The sequence below is a fragment of the Leptonotus elevatus genome, chromosome 3 (assembly GCF_054856555.1).
Source record: "Leptonotus elevatus isolate MCC_2025b chromosome 3, RoL_Lele_1.0, whole genome shotgun sequence".
Classification (NCBI taxonomy): domain Eukaryota; kingdom Metazoa; phylum Chordata; class Actinopteri; order Syngnathiformes; family Syngnathidae; genus Leptonotus; species Leptonotus elevatus.
The window spans coordinates 504,261-519,818 of NC_141241.1; the positions used below are offsets into that span (position 1 = coordinate 504,261).

At 44.9% G+C, this 15,558-nt stretch overlaps 2 protein-coding genes across 11 annotated transcripts in view; one reads left to right on the plus strand and one right to left on the minus strand.

Annotated features, from left to right (window-relative positions):
• Nucleotides 1–62: 62 nt before the first annotated feature.
• tollip (toll interacting protein) lies at nucleotides 63–4,408 on the plus strand. 2 transcript variants are annotated; one of them, XM_086072309.1, is made up of 6 exons: nucleotides 63–215; nucleotides 851–1,003; nucleotides 1,772–1,954; nucleotides 2,042–2,194; nucleotides 2,987–3,074; nucleotides 3,859–4,408. In XM_086072309.1, exons 1-6 carry the CDS (start codon nucleotides 183–185, stop codon nucleotides 4,065–4,067), a joined length of 819 nt encoding a protein of 272 aa, XP_085928435.1. In that variant the 5' UTR covers nucleotides 63–182; the 3' UTR covers nucleotides 4,068–4,408. The 2 variants fall into 2 exon arrangements, with proteins under 2 accessions (XP_085928435.1, XP_085928436.1); XM_086072310.1 differs by lacking the exon at nucleotides 2,042–2,194.
• A 1,003-nt stretch (nucleotides 4,409–5,411) lies between these two features.
• The window catches only part of LOC147176525 (mucin-2-like), a 28,779-nt gene continuing 18,632 nt past the window's right edge, over nucleotides 5,412–15,558 (minus strand). For 6 of the 9 annotated variants that reach the window (XM_086071790.1, XM_086071794.1, XM_086071796.1 and 3 more), the window contains 5 exons: nucleotides 13,542–15,506; nucleotides 13,247–13,464; nucleotides 13,004–13,178; nucleotides 6,422–6,542; nucleotides 5,412–5,654 (listed from right to left, as the gene is read on the minus strand). In XM_086071790.1, the coding sequence (XP_085927916.1) occupies nucleotides 5,492–5,654; nucleotides 6,422–6,542; nucleotides 13,004–13,178; nucleotides 13,247–13,464; nucleotides 13,542–15,506 (2,642 nt within the window). In that variant the 3' untranslated portion in view covers nucleotides 5,412–5,491. The remainder of the gene's footprint in view (nucleotides 5,655–6,421; nucleotides 6,543–13,003; nucleotides 13,179–13,246; nucleotides 13,465–13,541; nucleotides 15,507–15,558) is intronic. The other 3 variants (XM_086071793.1, XM_086071792.1, XM_086071791.1) reach the window with 3 other exon arrangements.

Here is a 15,558-nt window from a genome sequence, read left to right on the forward strand (position 1 = left end):
AAACAAAGCGCGTTCGAGACACGACGGACAGGGGGCGGATTATCACTTCCGCTTCTTCTGCTTCCGGGTCAGGCCTAATACCAGGAAGTAAAAGATTTGTTTTGAAGTTGACGTTTGTTTCGAATCGGTCCGAATTCCAAACGTGAACAAAACTACCGCTTTGGATCGTCGGAAACAACAACATGGCGACCACCATCACCACACAGCGTGGAGAAGTAATTTCCCCTTTTTACATTTGTTTACTGTATATATAACATCGAAGTGGGTCACGTCCGCCTCTCCGCAATCGCATTACAGTAAAATCGGCTAATTTATTTATTTGTAGACACGAGAAAGGTTATTTAGGCGTTTAACTGTTCTCAGCTTGAAACGTTCGCGGTGTTAATAAGCAAAACAAAACAAACGCGTCAGGAGATGAAGCTAATTGCTGGATTCAGCTTTTATAGCCGTCAACTACTAACTGAGCATCTCTTGGTTCCTTTTCTGTGATTGATTTATCGGCACTGCTCTTTAACATCTGTGCTGAGATTGTTGCTATTTTACAAAGGCGCAGGTATGCGCAGGTAGACAGACCGCTCGCGGTGCTCGCACCCTTGCCCCTCTCAAAAAAGGGCCCTTTGGGAAAGTTCGTTTTGTTTTGTTAAATAAACGCTTTACTAAGGACAGATCAACGTTGACACAATCTTTTAGTAAAGATGCATCATTAATCGCGTGTGAAAAAAAACCCAAACAGTATTTGTCCCCTGCGCACGCGCGCGCGCACCCGACCTGTCTCTTAGTTGGTTTTCATGAACTAAAATAACTTTCTAGTCTTTTTGCCGATTGTGATTGTGCCGCATTGATCGCGCAGGTGTACGTGGGCGAGCTCCCCCAGGACTTCCTGCGCATCACGCCAACCCATCATCATCATCATCAGATCCAGTTGGATGCTCAGGCCGCACGACAGCTGCAGTATGGCGGCGCCATCGGAACCGTGGGCCGACTTAGCATCACCGTGGTCCAGGTAACGGCGCCATAATCCAAACAAACCGTGACTGACGGCCACAGTGGCCAGTCAGCGCCTTGACCCACAATCGTTCTCTTTTTTGACCAGCTGTCCTTTTTTTTTATGCAGAATGCCAAAAAGCTCATTTGCTTTCCTTCATTCTGTCGTCTAAAAATGTCTTCCGGCGACTGTGGCACGTTTCGTTACCGAGTGTGACCCCGGCGGCACATTTCCGTAGGTTCCGATGGCGTTTGAAAGCGAAGCCGAACGCCATCGGAAAAGGTTCTGTCATGACATGCGGTCATTTCTGTCCTCTCCTTCTTTCCCTCGCTCTCTCGTTCTCGTTCTCCGCCTGACATTTTTGCCCATTCAGCTTTAGATGATCTATTTTTGTCCACCGACCATTTCTTAACCCCTTTTGTTGTGTTTTTGGATTTTGTCACGCTAAAATGTCGGCATGTTCCAAATTTTCCGGGTCTGAATCATTTCGGGCTTGATTGTTGAGTGCCTGAGTTCGGTCAGGCGTCCTTTTTTCCCACGCGATGGCGACCCTCCTGATTGGCCGACTATTTATCCGAAGCGTCGCGAGCCGCTCTTCTCTGCATCTCTTTTTGTTTTGCAGACCGATTGGAACAAGCCGATAAAAATGGCGGAACATTTAAAAAAAAAAAAAGGACAGCGTGGCTTATTGATGTTTCCTAATTATTGTGAAAAGTTAACAGCAAGTTGAGCAAAGGTCCAGAATTTGCAGCCGACCCGGCATGAAAGGAAATCTGCGTTTTCCAGGCGAAGCTGGCCAAGAATTACGGCATGACGCGCATGGACCCGTACTGCCGCGTGCGTCTGGGCTACGCCGTCTACGAGACGCCGACGGCGCACAACGGCGCCAAAAACCCGCGATGGAACAAAGTGGTCCAGTGCACGCTGCCTCCCGCCGTCGACTCCTTCTACCTGGAGATCTTCGACGAGGTGAGCGGCCGCGTCGCCGCCGCGTGCGCGCGCGTTTGAAGAGAAAAAAGTGTACTGAGGCGGCGCCGCTGTGGCTCGTTGCGCCAGCGGGCGTTCTCCATGGACGACCGCATCGCGTGGACGCACGTGAACGTCCCCGACAGCGTGCGGGAAGGCAGCACGGTGGACGAGTGGTTCACGCTCAGCGGCCGGCAGGGCGACGACAAGGAAGGCATGATCAACCTGGTCATGTCCTTCGCGGTGAGTACGCGCGCACGCCGCGCACGCCGCGCGCGCGTCTGTTCTAAAAATAGCCGCGGGACACGGCGACTTACGGGGATGAATCTTAACATTTCGTCATCGCAACTTTTGTTTCAAAATCAAATAGATTGTGATCAATGGCAACGAAATCTTTCCATTTCTTCAAATACACGACAACATCCTCAAACCCGAGACGCCACTTTACGAAGTGGCACATTTTCCAGACCAAACTTTTTTTTTTAAATTGTGATTTGATAAAGTGGCACATTTTCAAGCAAAAAAACGCAGAAATGTGCGACTTTATAAAGAAGCAAACTTCCAAGGAAGTGTGCGAGTGTTGGAACGCGGCCAACAGTGGCCGGAAACGGCGCTCGTGTGTAAAAGTCGGTGGCATCGACCCCGTAAGGTGGTTCGTAGCTAGCTGTTAGCGTTAGCATCGGCTGCCTGGCTAGCAGCAGAATTTTGCCAGCGTGCTACAAAAACCATGAAAAAGATTTGCGGCACGTCCAAGATGAGATCGCCGACGGAGAAGCAACAACTTGAACCTTGCTTCAAAGAACGGCAAGGAAGCGAACGTCGGTTGTTTATCGTCGCCGGCCGCGTGCCTGCGAGACGGCAAACGGGGCAACCTGTTGCGCCCAATGACTTGCGCAAACTCCATCCGTGATTGGCCGAGCGCCGGTCACGCGACGTACGGACGCCATCTTGTCCCCCGCCGTTGGCCACGTGCGCCGTCTCGTGGCGACGTGCGTGTCGTCAACTGAGGTGTGCGATTGCGTGTGTGTGCCGCAGTCCTTCCCGGCGGGGATGATGACGACGCAGCCCGTGGTCCTAATGCCCTCCGTGTACCAGCAAGGCGTCGGCTACGTGCCCATCGCAGGTCAGTCATTTTGGGGCTCTTGGAACTTTATGGAAAGTTGGAGGGTTTTAATTAGGGTGAGGGGTTCAGCTGGGATTTTAATCTGATGTCGGGTTTTAAACTCGGGTTACGCTTTCAAAGTCGGGTTTTAAACAACTCGGGGTTTCAAATGTGAAAAAAGGATGGCTTTCAATTGTTGTTACGATTTCAAACGACTCGAGTTCTAAACAAGGTTTAGGGTTCCAAAGTAAGCTTTCAAATGAGGGTTAGGGTTCCAAAGTAGGGTTTTTAGGCTTGGTGTTTTAAAGGAAGGGTTCGAGCAGAGGCGGGCAATCCCGGTCCTGGAGGGCCGGAGTCCTGCAGGTTTTGGAGGTTTCCCTCTTCCAACACAAGCGGATTCCAATCAACAGGATCGTTATCAGGCTTATGCAGACGAGCGGATCATATATCAGCTGTGTTGGAGAAGGGAAACATGCAAAACCTGCAGGATTCCGGCCCTTGATGCCCACCTCTGGGTTAGGGTTTCAAACTAGCGCTAAGGTTTTAAAGTTGATGTTTCCAAAGTAAGGTTTTAAACTAGGTTTATGATTTCTAATTAGGGTTTCAAACTCAGTTAGGGTTTTAAAGTAGGGGTGTCAAGACTTCCAATTGTGGTTTTGTTAAAGTTTCAAACTCCAATTCATCTGTAAAGTTAGCAGCAGGCTTCTAATTAGGGTTCGGCTTGGAAAGGGTTCAGCTTTCAAATACGGCTTTCAAGCCAGGATTGAAAGACGTGGTTTTGTGTCGCGTTTTGCTTGCATTCCAGGCGTGGCGCCGGTGTACAACCAGCAGGGCGGCGGCGTGGCGCCGGTGGCTCCGGGCGTGGCGGTGGCGTGCGCCGAGGAGGACCTGAAGGCCCTGCAGGACATGTTCCCCAACCTGGATCAGGAGGTGGTGCGCACCGTCCTGGAGGCGCAGCAGGGCGATAAAAACGCCGCCATAAACTCGCTGCTGCAAATGGCCGAGGAGCTGTGACGCCGCCGCCGCCGCCGCCGCCGCCGCCGCCGCCGCCGCATCTTCCTGCTTCCTCGCGCAAGGGCGCGCCGTCTCCACAAGACTCGTCCGAACGTCGCCCGGCCGATGCTAATTGTTGTTGTGACGCCAACGTGACCTTTTGTCATTTTCTTGTCGTGTTCTTTGGACGCCGCGCCCAAAGTTTGTCCGCTTGGTCTCCATGGCAACGTCACGTGCACGATTGCAACACAACCACAAAATCAAATCAATCTTTAATGTCTGCTTTACGTGGAAGATTACGCAATATATATATATATATATCCAAATCTCCAAAGAATGTAATAAAGATGTGAAATATGAAATTGCTCCTTATCCATTCTTTCATTTTGCATTTGAACTTTAAAATTCAACTTTGAAATTTCAATTTGAACTTTGAATTATAATTTTGAATGTGGAATTATTGAATTTGGGTTTGTTTTTTCTTGATTTGAAAAAAATACTGAAAAAAAAAAAGGAAAATAAATGCTCAATAAAACAAAGCTCCTCCCCCAAAAAATTATACATGGTCATCTTTTTTTAAAACTATTTACTATAAGTTGTTAAAAACTAAAATTACGCCTTACGCCGTTTACTAAAGCTGATTATTCCTGCTTTTCTGATTTTTTTTTTGAATATTTAATTTAGTTTGTTTGTTTTTTTAATATTCCTCCCTGCTCTTCAGAATATGTTTTTATGAAATCAGAAAAACTGAAAAAAAATCAGAGAAGCAAAAAAAATATTCAGATAAACTTGATTTTTTTTAAAGAAAAAAATCAGAAACAAATTTTGAAAAACGAAATATAATTCAGAAAAGCATTAACATTATTACAAATTATTCCCCCCAAAATTAATCAGGCTAAAAAAGCCCAAAAATATATATTATTTAAAAAAGAAAAACATGATTTAAAAAAATATATGTCATACGCTTCCGTAGTTTAAAAAATTTTTTTTTAAATAGTTTCTTTTGATGATTCTATGGTGATTTTTTTTTTAACATTTTCGATAAATGATTTGCTGTTTCTGTGATGATTCTCCGCCTTGGACAGATTGGTGAGATGCGTAGATGACATTAATTAATGATTCTTCCTTTGATAAGTTTTAAAAATAATTTTTGGGCATTTCTTCAGTGTTTCCTGAATATTATTTGACCTTAAATTTTTTAAAACATTTTCATTCACATCATGTTACGCATCAATATCAATATTTGTATTGGCAGTAAATGATTTTTTTCCTTTTGAGGCAAAAAAAAGAAAAAGAAAATAGGGGGAAAATGCTTTTTGGTGCCAATTAGATTATTGTGAAGTAACAGGAAGAAGGAAACGAGTCTTGAAACTGCATCCATGTTTTTAATCATTTTTCTTGTGCATACAAAAGTTTGCGAGGTTGCGGTCGAGACGTCATGGGGCTCATCGACAAGCCGTCGCACTGCAGTGACACGCTTCCACCACGATGGCGCTATGCCACAACGTGGTTCCGTCGGGACAGGTCAGTTCCACCTCCTGCCTGCTGGTGGCGCTCTCGCGGCAACACTCGCACCGGCGAGTCATGGCGTTGCCGGCCGCAGAGTACCTGAAAGACGTTTTGCACAAACAGAATTTGAAATGATGGGTTTTTCACTACGGGGGTAACAAGTACGGATTTCACATGTTATGATTTCAAATTAGGGGTTCAAACTAGTAGGGTTCTAAGCTAGGTTGTTATGCTAACGTCATGTTATGTTAACGTCATGTTATGCTAATGCCATGTTATGCTAACGTCATGTTATGCTAACGTCATGTTGTGATAATGTCATGTTATGCTAATGTCATGTTATGCTAACGTTATGTTATGCTAACGTCATGTTATGCTAGCGTCATGGTACGCTAACGTCATGTTATGCTAACGTCATGTGATAATGTCATGTTATGCTAATGCCATGTTATGCTAACGTCATGTTATGCTAGCGTCATGGTACGCTAACGTCATGTTATGCTAACGTCATGTTATGCTAACGTCATGTTGTGATAATGTCATGTTATGCTAATGCCATGTTATGCTAACGTGATGTTTACGAAACTAACCCTAAGTAGTGGTAGGGTTTCAGAGTAGGGTTTTAAACTGGCAGTATGGTTTAAAAGGAGGGTTTTTAAACTAGTATTAGGGTTTCCAAATTTTAAATAACTTCTGCAGCGGGTTAACCGGTTGTCAACATCCAAGTGTGTGGGTGTGAATCACCAACTGTAAATAGTTCACGATTGTCCAGTCCAATCACATTCGACCGCGTCCGACCTTCCCCTAAGTGCAACCTTAAGGGCCATTTGAACCTTATTGCAAAGGTCAAAGGTGAGGCGACTCACATGGACGAGCTGCCGCATCGTCCGGCACAGGAATTGATGTTGACGGCTCCGCTGCTGCGACAGCCGTTCACCTCTAGGACGCTCGCTTGCGTCCTCACTCCGCACACGTCGCGCTCCTCACCTAAAAAAAAACAAAAAACGAGAGTGACAGAGAGAGAATGAGAGAGAGAGAAAGAGAACACGAACAAGAGAGAGAACAAAAGAGAGAAAGAAAAAACGAGAATCAGACAATGAGAGAAAGAGAGAACGAGAGAGAGCGAATGAGAGATAGAACGAGAAAATGAGAGAGAGAGGGATCAAGAGTAAGAGAGAGCGAGAACGAAAGAGAGAACAAGAGAGAATGAGAGAGAGAATGAGAGTCAGAAAGAGAGAACGAGAGACAGAACGAAAGAGAGGGAGAGGACGAGAGAGACAAACAGGGAGAATGAGAGAGAGAACGAGAGAGAGAAAACAAGAGAATGAAAGAACAAGAAAGAATGAGAGAGAGCGAGTAAGAGAAAACGAGAATGAGAGAGACACGAGAGAGCGAAAGAGAGAAAGAGAAAACGAGAATGAGAGAAAGAGAAAACGAGAATGAGAGAGAGAACGAAAGAATGAGAGAAAAAGAGTAAGAGAGAACGAGAGAGACTGAGAGAGTACGAGAGCGAGAACGAAAGAGAGAACAGGAGAGAGAATGAGAGAGAAAGAATGAGAGATCATGAGAGATCCTGAGAGAGAGAAAGTTAAACGAGAGAGAGAAATAGGGAGAGTGAACGAGAGAGAGAAAGAGACAACAAGAGAAAGAGAATGAGAGAGATAGAAAGATAAAATGAGAGGGATAGAGAGAGAGAGACAGAGAGAGAACGAGAGAAAGAAAGAGACAACGAGAACGAGAGAAAGAAAGAGACAACGAGAATGAGAAAATGAGAGCGAGAGAAATAGAACGAAAGACGGAACAAGAGAGAATGAGAGAACAAAAGAGGATGAGAGAGAACGAGAGACAGAACGAAAGAGAGGGAGACCACGAGAGAGACAGACAGAAAGAACAAAAGAGAGAACGAAAGACAACAAGACGCAGAGAGAGTGAGAAAGAGAACACGAGAGAGCGAAAGAGAGAGAAAGAGAAAACGAGAGAGAAAACGAGGGAACGAGAAAGAACGAGAAAGAGAAAACAAGAACGAGAGCGAGAGAGACAATGAGAGAGCACGAGAGCGAGAACGAAAGAGAGAACAGGAGAGAACAGAAGAGAATGAAAGAGCGAGAGAAAAAGAACAAGAGAGAACGAGAGAGAGAAAGAGACAACAAGAGCAAGAGAAAGAACGAGAGAGAGAAAGAAAAACGAGAGAGAGAATGAGAAAGAGACAACGAGAACAAGAGAGAGAGAGAATGAGAGAGAACAGGAAAAAACGAGAGAGAATGAGAAAGAGAAAATGAGAGAGAGAAAGAGAACGAGAGAATGAGAGAGAGGAGAAGGAGAAAACAAGAATGAGAGAGAGAATGAGAGAGAGAGAGAGACAAAACAAGAACAAGAGAGAGAAAAAGAGAGAGAACGAGAGTGAAAACATGAGAGAGTCCGAGAGAGAGAATGAGAGAGAAGAGAGACAGAGTGAGAGAAAACGAGAGCGAGAAGTGAGAGAAAGAGAAAATGAGAGAGAGAGAGAATGAGCGAGAACAAGAGAGAATGAGAGAGAGAATGAGAGAGAGACAATGAGAAAGAGACAACGAGAACAAGAGAGAATGAGAGAGGAGAGAGAAAATTAGAGAGAGAAAGAGAACAAGAGAGAGGAGAGAGAGAAAGAGAAAACAAGAATGAGAGAGAGAGAGAGAGAATGAGAGAGATAGTGAGAGAGAGACAAAACAAGAATGAGAGAGAGAACAAGAGAGAGAAAGAGAATATGAGAATGAGAGTGAGAGAGGACAAGAGAATGAGAGAGAACAAGAAAGAGAAAACGAGAATAAGAGAGAGAGAACGAGAGCAAGAACGAAAGAGAGAAAGTGACAACAAGAAGAAAGAGAGAGAGAGAATGAGAGGGAACAGGAAAAACGAGAGAGGACGAGAGAAAAAAATTAGAGAGAGAAAGAGAAAATGAGAATGAGCGTGAGAGAGAGGATGAGAGAATGAGAGAGGGAAAGAGAAAATGAGAATGAGAGCGAGAGAGAAATAGAGAGAGAACGAGAGAATGAGAGAATAAGACTGACAGAGAGTGAGAGAAAACGAGAGCGAGAAGTGAGAGAAAGAGAGAATGAGAGAGGACAAGAAAGAGAATGAGAGAGAGAGAATGAGAAAGAGACAACGAGAACAAGAGAGAGAGAATGAGAGAGAACAGGAAAAAACGAGAGAGGACGAGAGAGAAAAATTTGAGAGAGAAAGAGAACAAGAGAGAGGAGAGAGAGAAAGAGAAAACAAAAATGAGAGAGAGAGAGAATGAGAGAGATAGAGAGAGAGACAAAACAAGAACGAGAGAGAGAACGAGAGTGAAAACATGAGAGAGAACGAGAGAGAGAATGAGAGAGAGAAAGAGAAAATGAGAGTGAGAGAGAACAAGAAAGAGAAAACGAGAACAAGAGAGAGAGAGAATGAGAGGAAACAGGATAAAACGAGAGAGGACGAGATGAAAAAATTAGAGAGAGAAAGAGAATGAAAACATGAGAGAGAACGAGAGAGAGGACGAGAGAATGAGAATGAGAGTGAGGACGAGAGACTGAGAGAGAGAATGAGAGAAAGAGAAAATGAGAATGAGAGAGAACGAGAGAATGAGAGAGTAAGAGAGACAGAGAGTGAGAGAAAACAAGAGCGAGAAGTGAGAGAAAGAGAGAATGAGAAAGAGACAACGAGAACAAGAGAGAGAGAATGAGAGAGAACAGGAAAAAATGAGAGAGGACGAGAGAAAAAAATAAGAGAACAAGAGAGAGGAGAGAGAGAAAGAGAAAACAAGAATGAGAGAGAGAGAGAGAATGAGAGAGATAGAGAGAGAGACAAAACAAGAACGAGAGAGAGAACGAGAGAACAAGAGAGAGAACGAGAGTGAAAAAATGAGAGAGAATGAGAGAGAGAGAATGAAAGAGAGAAAGAGAAAATGAGAATGAGAGAGGACGAGAGAATGAGAGAGAATAAGAGAAAACGAGAACAAGAGCAAGAACGAAAGAGAGAAAGAAAAACGAGAGCGAGAATGAGAAAGAGACAACGAGAACAAGAGAGAGAGAATGAGAGAGAACAGGAAAAAATGAGAGAGGACGAGAGAAAAAAATAAGAGAACAAGAGAGAGGAGAGAGAGAAAGAGAAAACAAGAATGAGAGAGAGAGAGAGAATGAGAGAGATAGAGAGAGAGACAAAACAAGAACGAGAGAGAGAACGAGAGAACAAGAGAGAGAACGAGAGTGAAAAAATGAGAGAGAATGAGAGAGAGAGAATGAGAGAGAGAAAGAGAAAATGAGAATGAGAGAGGACGAGAGAATGAGAGAGAATAAGAGAAAACGAGAACAAGAGCAAGAACGAAAGAGAGAAAGAAAAACGAGAGCGAGAATGAGAAAGAGACAACGAGAACAAGAGAGAGAGAGAATGAGAGGGAACAGGAAAAAACGAGAGGACGAGAGAAAAAAAATTTGAGAGAGAAAGAGAACAAGAGAATGAGAGAGAGAAAGAGAAAACAAGAACGAGAGAGAGAACGAGAATGAAAACATGAGAGAGAACAAGAGAGAGAATGAGAAAATGAGAATGAGAGAGAGAGGACGAGAGAATAAGAAAGAGAAAACGAGAACAAGAGAGAGAGAAAACGAGAGCAAGAACGAAAGAGAGAAAGAGACAACAAGAACGAGAGAAAGAGAATGAGAGAGAGAGAAAGAAAAACGAGAGAGAGAATGAGAAAGAGACAACGAGAACAAGAGAGAGAATGAGAGAGAGGAGCGAGAGAAAGAGAAAACAAGAATGACAGAGAGAGAAAGAGAGAGAATGAGAGAGATAGAGAGAGACAAAACAAGAACGAGAGAGAGAACGAGAGAACAAGAGAGTACGAGAGTGAAAATATGAGAGAGAGAATGAGAGAAAGAGAAAATGTGGATGAGAGAGAACGAGAGAATGAGAGAGAATAAGAGAGACAGAAAGTGAGAGAAAACGAGAGCGAGACGTGAGATAAAGAGAAAATGAGAGAGAGAGAATGAGAGAGAACAGGAAAAAACGAGAGGACGAGAGACAAAAATTTGAGAGAGAAAGAGAACAAGAGAATGAGAGAGAGAGAGAGAGAGAGAGAATGAGAGAGATAGAGAGAGAGAAAAAAAAAGAACAACAGAGAGAGAATGAGAGAGAGAAATAGACAACAAGAACGAGAGAAAGAATGAGAGAGAGAAAGAAAAACAAGAGATAGAATGAGAAAGAGACAATGAGAACAAGAGAGAGAGAATGAGAGAGAACAGGAGAGAATGAAAGAGCGAGAGAGAGAGAGACAACAAGAATGAGAGAAAGAGAATGAGAGAGACAAAACAAAAATGAGAGAGAGAGAGAGAGAGAGAGAGAGATAGCAAGAGAGAGAGAAAACAAGAACAAGAGAGAGCACGAGAGAACAAGAGAGAGAACGAGAGTGAAAATATGAGAGAGAACGAGAGAGAGAAAGAGAAAATGAGAATAAGAGCGAGACAGAGGATGAGAGAGAACGAGAGAGAATAAGAGAGAGAAAAAGTGAGAGAAAACGAGAGCGAGAAGTGAGAGAGAGAGAATGAGAGAGAACAAGAAAGAGAAAACGAGAACAAGAGAGAGAATGAGAGAGAGAGAAAGAAATATGAGAGAGAGAATGAGAAAGACAATGAGAACAAGAGAGAGAGAATGAAAGAGAAGAGGAAAAAACGAGAGAGAACGAGAAGAGAGAGGAGAGGAAGAGAATACAAGAATGAGAGAGAGAGAATGAGAGATAGAGAGAGAGAGAGAAAACAAGAACGAGAGAGAGAACGAGAGAACAAGAAAGAGAAAACGAGAACAAGAGAGAGCAAGAGAAAGAATAAGGAGAGAGAGTGAACGAGAGAACAAGAAGGAGAAAACGAGAACAAGAGAGAGAGAGAACGAGAGCAAGAACGAAAGAGAGAAGAGAGAGAGAACGAGAGCAAGAACGAAAGAGAGAAGAGAGAGAGAAAGAGAAAACGAGAGAATGACAGAGAACGAGAGAACAGAGACAACGAGAATGAGAGAGAGAGAACGAGAAAGAACAAGAGTGAGAGAGACGAGAGAGAGAATGAGAGAGAGAGAGAATGGGAGAGAGCGAACAAGAGAGAAAGAACAAGAGCAAGAGAGAGAACAAGAAAGAGAAAGCGAATGAGAGAGAACAAGAGAAAACGAGAACAACAGAGAGAGAGAACGAGAACAAGCATGAGAGAGAGGAGAGGGATAAAGAGAAAAACGAGAGAGAAAGAAAACAAGAGAATGAGAAAGAGAGAGAGAGAGAGAGAGTGAAAACGAGAGCGAGAAGTGAGAAAGAGAAAATGAGAGAGAGAGATAACAAGAAAGAGAAAACGAGAACAAGAGAGAGAGAGCAAGAGAGAGAATGAGAGAGAGAGAAAGAAATATGAGAGAGAGAATGAGAAAGACAATGAGAACAAGAGAGAGAGAATGAAAGAGAAGAGGAAAAAACGAGAGAGAACGAGAAGAGAGAGGAGAGGAAGAGAATACAAGAATGAGAGAGAGAGAATGAGAGATAGAGAGAGAGAGAGAAAACAAGAACGAGAGAGAGAACGAGAGAACAAGAAAGAGAAAACGAGAACAAGAGAGAGCAAGAGAAAGAATAAGGAGAGAGAGTGAACGAGAGAACAAGAAGGAGAAAACGAGAACAAGAGAGAGAGAGAACGAGAGCAAGAACGAAAGAGAGAAGAGAGAGAGAACGAGAGCAAGAACGAAAGAGAGAAGAGAGAGAGAAAGAGAAAACGAGAGAATGACAGAGAACGAGAGAACAGAGACAACGAGAATGAGAGAGAGAGAACGAGAAAGAACAAGAGTGAGAGAGAGAATGAGAGAGAGATAGAATGGGAGAGAGCGAACAAGAGAGAAAGAACAAGAGCGAGAGAGAGCACAAGAAAGAGAACAAGAGAGAGAAAGTGAATGAGAGAGAACAAGAGAAAATGAGAACAAGAGAGAGATAGAACGAGAGCAAGCATGAGAGAGAGGAGAGGGATAAAGAGAAAAACGAGAGAGAAAGAAAACAAGAGAATGAGAAAGAGAGAGAGAGAGAGAGAGAGTGAGCGAAAACGAGAGCGAGAAGTGAGAAAGAGAAAATGAGAGAGAGAGAGAGAGAGAACAATTAAACGAAAACGAGAACGAGAGACAAGAAAGAACAAGAGAGAGAGCATGAGAGAGAGAGAGAGAATGAGAGAACGAGAAGACTGAAATGACCGCATGCAATGACAGAACATTTTCCTGCAAGGCGTTGGGGCTCCGCTTTCACAAAATGGAGGATTTCAAAGGAGCTTTTGGCATTCTGCGTCCCCCCCAAAAAAAACACACACAAAAAACGTGCCAAATTGTGTTCCTGGACACAATTTGGACAGCCGGTCAAAAAGGAGGAGAATCGCGCTGGCCGGCAACGCCACGCGGGACCAAAGAAGCGGGTTCGAGCGCAAGCTTACATTGACATCGGTAGCGGAAGCAGCATTTGTCGCGCCGGTCGTAGACTTGGACGGCTTCGCTTCCGTCGCTGCAGATCGGCGCCGGCGCGGCAGGGCAGGATGCCGGCGACTCCGTGACCTCCCCGTTGACGCAGGTCGCCGAGGCGCACGTGTCGGTTTTCCAGGATTCTCCGTTCTAGCGGACGAGACAAGAATCCCGGTGAGAGGCGGCACTCGCGCCACCGAAAGTCGTTCTCGCGAGACCTTTCTTGGCGGGAAGACGTGAGAGCAGTCGCGGTCGGGAGCGGAGGTGAACGTGTTTGGGCTTGAAGGCGAGGTTGCGGCGGCGGCCGTAGACTGCGCGGCGGTGCCGGCCGCGCTCGTCGGGCACGGACTGGATCGCGTCTCCACCTCGCAGGACGCGTTGCAAAACGCCACGAAACACCAGCCGAAGCCGTCGCTCACGTCGTACACAAAATCACCTGCGAAAAAACACCGTCAGCGAATCGGAAGATCGCCGCTCAACTGGAAAAATCCGCGTAAAGTCAGCGCGACCTACCGGGACGGTACGTGGTCCCGTTGAAAAAACAGGAACACGACCTTGTGGTCAACGGGAGCGAAGAAGTGGAAGGTGCGGTTCTGGCTTGACCCGTCACGGTTGTTCCACTTGTCGGTCTGATAGCGGTTGTGCCGAGAACAGCTGTCGGCGTCAAAATAGTTGTGCCCACGTGTGAAGGTTTTGAAACCACGACTGTTGTTGGTGGTTCTCCAGTCAAAACACCCTCAGTGGTTGAGGGTACAATCGTAGTACTGTGAGAGGGTTGGGATGTTGTTCCTGTGTATTGTGTTGCTGTTGTCGTTTCACCAACAACTGTAGTCGACGTGCTTGTTGGGCCAGAGGTGAATCTGGATCTGGGCGTAGTTTCACTCTTTGCCGTTGTTCTCTCTGTGGTGGTTGTTTCTCCGGGTCTCGTGGTAGTTGTGGTAGTTCCCCCTTTGGTTGTTGTTGGAACCTCGGTAGTTGTGGTACTAAAAGAAGGTTGGGATGTTTTTCCTGTGTATTGTGTAGCTGTTGTTTTTTCACCAACAACTCTAGTTGTGCTTGTTGGTCCAGTGGTGAATTCTGATCCTGTTGTTTCAACTTGTCCAGTTGTTTTCTCACTTGTAGTTGCTTCTCCAGGTCTAGCAGTAGTTCCCCCTTTGGTTGTTGTTGGAACCTCGGTAGTTGTGGTACTAAAAGAAGGTTGGGATGTTTTTCCTGTGTATTGTGTAGCTGTTGTTTTTTCACCAACAACTGTAGACGTGCTTGTTGGGCCAGTGGTGTGTCGAGGTGTCGTTTCACTCTTTACCGTTGTTCCCTCTGTGGTGGTTGTTTCTCCAGGTCTGGCAGTAGTTCCACCTTTGGTTGTTGTTGTTGGAATCTCGGTAGTTGTGGTACTAAAAGAAGGTTGGGACGTTGTTCCTGTGTATTGTGTTGCTGTTGTCGTTTCACCAACAACTGTAGTCGACGTGCTTGTTGGGCCAGAGGTGAATCTGGATCTGGGCGTAGTTTCACTCTTTACCGTTGTTCTCTCTGTGGTGGTTGTTTCTCCAGGTCTGGCAGTAGTTCCCCCTTTGGTTGTTTTTGTTGGAACCTTGGTAGTTGTGGTACTAAAAGAAGGTTGGGATGTTGTGCCTGTGTATTGTGTAGCTGTTGTCGTTTCACCAACAACTGTAGTCGACGTGCTTGTTGGGCCAGAGGTGAATCTGGATCTGGGCGTAGTTTCACTCTTTGCCGTTCCCTCTGTGTTGGTTGTTTCTCCAGGTCTGGCAGTACTTCCCCCTTTGGTTGTTGTTGGAACCTTGGTAGTTGTTACTGTTGTTCCCTCTGTGGTGGTTGTTTCTCCAGGTCTAGTGGTAGTTGTGGTAACCACAGATTGTTGGGAGGTTGGTCCTTTGGATTTGGTAGTTGTTGTTAAACCTGGTCCTGCGGGTGTAGTTTTCCCTAGAGTCGTGGTAGAGGTGGTTGTTGGGCCAGTGGTGAATTCAGATCTTGTTGTTTCAACTTGTCCAGTTGTTTTCTCACTTGCAGTTGTTTCTCCAAGTCTGGCGGTAGTTCCTCCTTCGTTTGTTGTTGGAACCTCGGTAGTTGTGGGACTGAAAGTGGATTGAGATGTCTTTCCTGTGTATTGTGTAGCAGCTGTTGTTTCACCAACAACTGCAGTAGATGTTTTTGGGCCAGTGGTGAATTCAGATCTTGTTGTTTCAACTTGTCTGGTTGTTTTCTCGCTACCACTACCAGTAGTTCCCTTTTTGGTTGTTGGTGGAACGTTAGTAGTTGTGGTGCTCAAAGAGGGTTTGGATGTTGTTCCTGTGTATTGTGTCGCGGTAGTCGTTTCACCAACAACTGTAGTCGACGCGCTTGTTGTTTCTTGAGGTCTGGTCGTCGTTCCACTTTTGCTGGTGAACGAAGAAGTTTCATCCTTTGCTGTTGTTTTTTCTTGCGTGGTTAACGTTGTCGATGTTGACGGTGTCAAAGTAACAACTGTAAAGTAATCAGATTGTCAACAATGTGAACTCGTTAATATCTTAGTTAA

What these genes read in the sequence shown, in the direction of transcription:
- tollip (XM_086072309.1), top strand. Translation starts at nt 183, where the DNA reads ATGGCGACCACCATCACCACACAGCGTGGAGAA. An exon ending in TTAGCATCACCGTGGTCCAG is followed by an intron (nt 1,004 to 1,771) that starts GTAACGGCGCCA and finishes TGCGTTTTCCAG; the next exon opens with GCGAAGCTGGCCAAGAATTA. An exon ending in ACCTGGAGATCTTCGACGAG is followed by an intron (nt 1,955 to 2,041) that starts GTGAGCGGCCGC and finishes TCGTTGCGCCAG; the next exon opens with CGGGCGTTCTCCATGGACGA.